This window comes from Galeopterus variegatus, unplaced genomic scaffold (genome assembly GCF_000696425.1).
Source record: "Galeopterus variegatus unplaced genomic scaffold, G_variegatus-3.0.2 Scaffold2327, whole genome shotgun sequence".
Classification (NCBI taxonomy): domain Eukaryota; kingdom Metazoa; phylum Chordata; class Mammalia; order Dermoptera; family Cynocephalidae; genus Galeopterus; species Galeopterus variegatus.
The window spans coordinates 83719-84225 of NW_007728438.1; the positions used below are offsets into that span (position 1 = coordinate 83719).

At 69.4% G+C, this 507-nt stretch overlaps 1 protein-coding gene across 1 annotated transcript in view; it reads left to right on the forward strand.

Annotated features, from left to right (window-relative positions):
• The first annotated feature begins 6 nt into the window (after nucleotides 1-6).
• Nucleotides 7-507, forward strand: part of GPC4 (glypican 4) — a 103734-nt gene continuing 103233 nt past the window's right edge. Inside the window, exon 1 of the mRNA XM_008581326.1 lies at nucleotides 7-415. Coding sequence (XP_008579548.1) covers nucleotides 256-415 — 160 coding nt within the window. The 5' untranslated portion in view covers nucleotides 7-255. The remainder of the gene's footprint in view (nucleotides 416-507) is intronic.

Below are 507 nucleotides of genomic sequence, written 5' to 3' on the forward strand. Positions count from 1 at the left end.
GCGCGCCGCCTGCACTCCCTCCTCCTCCTGCCCCGGCCGGGCGCCTGGCACTGGGGACCGTTGCCTGACGCGAGGCCCAGCTCTACTTTTCGCCCGCGTCTCCCTCCCGACTCTCCTCCTTCTCCACCAACTCGCAACTCCTTCGCCCTCTCACTGCACTCGCGAGCCCCCGACTCCGTGCCCCTCGGCCGGCTCCTGCAGCGCCACTTCCCGTCCCGTCGCAAAGGTGGGAGCTCGTCCGTCCCAGCTCGCACCATGGCACGGTTGGGCATGCCCGCGCTCCTCTGCATCCTGGCCGTGCTCACCGCCGCACTGCTGGCTGCCGAGCTCAATTCGAAAAGTTGCTCAGAAGTGCAACGTCTCTATGTGTCCAAAGGCTTCAACAAGAACGATGCCCCCCTCCACGAGATCGACGGTAGGTGGGAACCCCTGGGAGGCGGGCGCAGAGGCGGACACCCCGGGAAAGGGGCCGCGGACCCCCCGACCCCGCCGCTCCCCGCGCGGGCC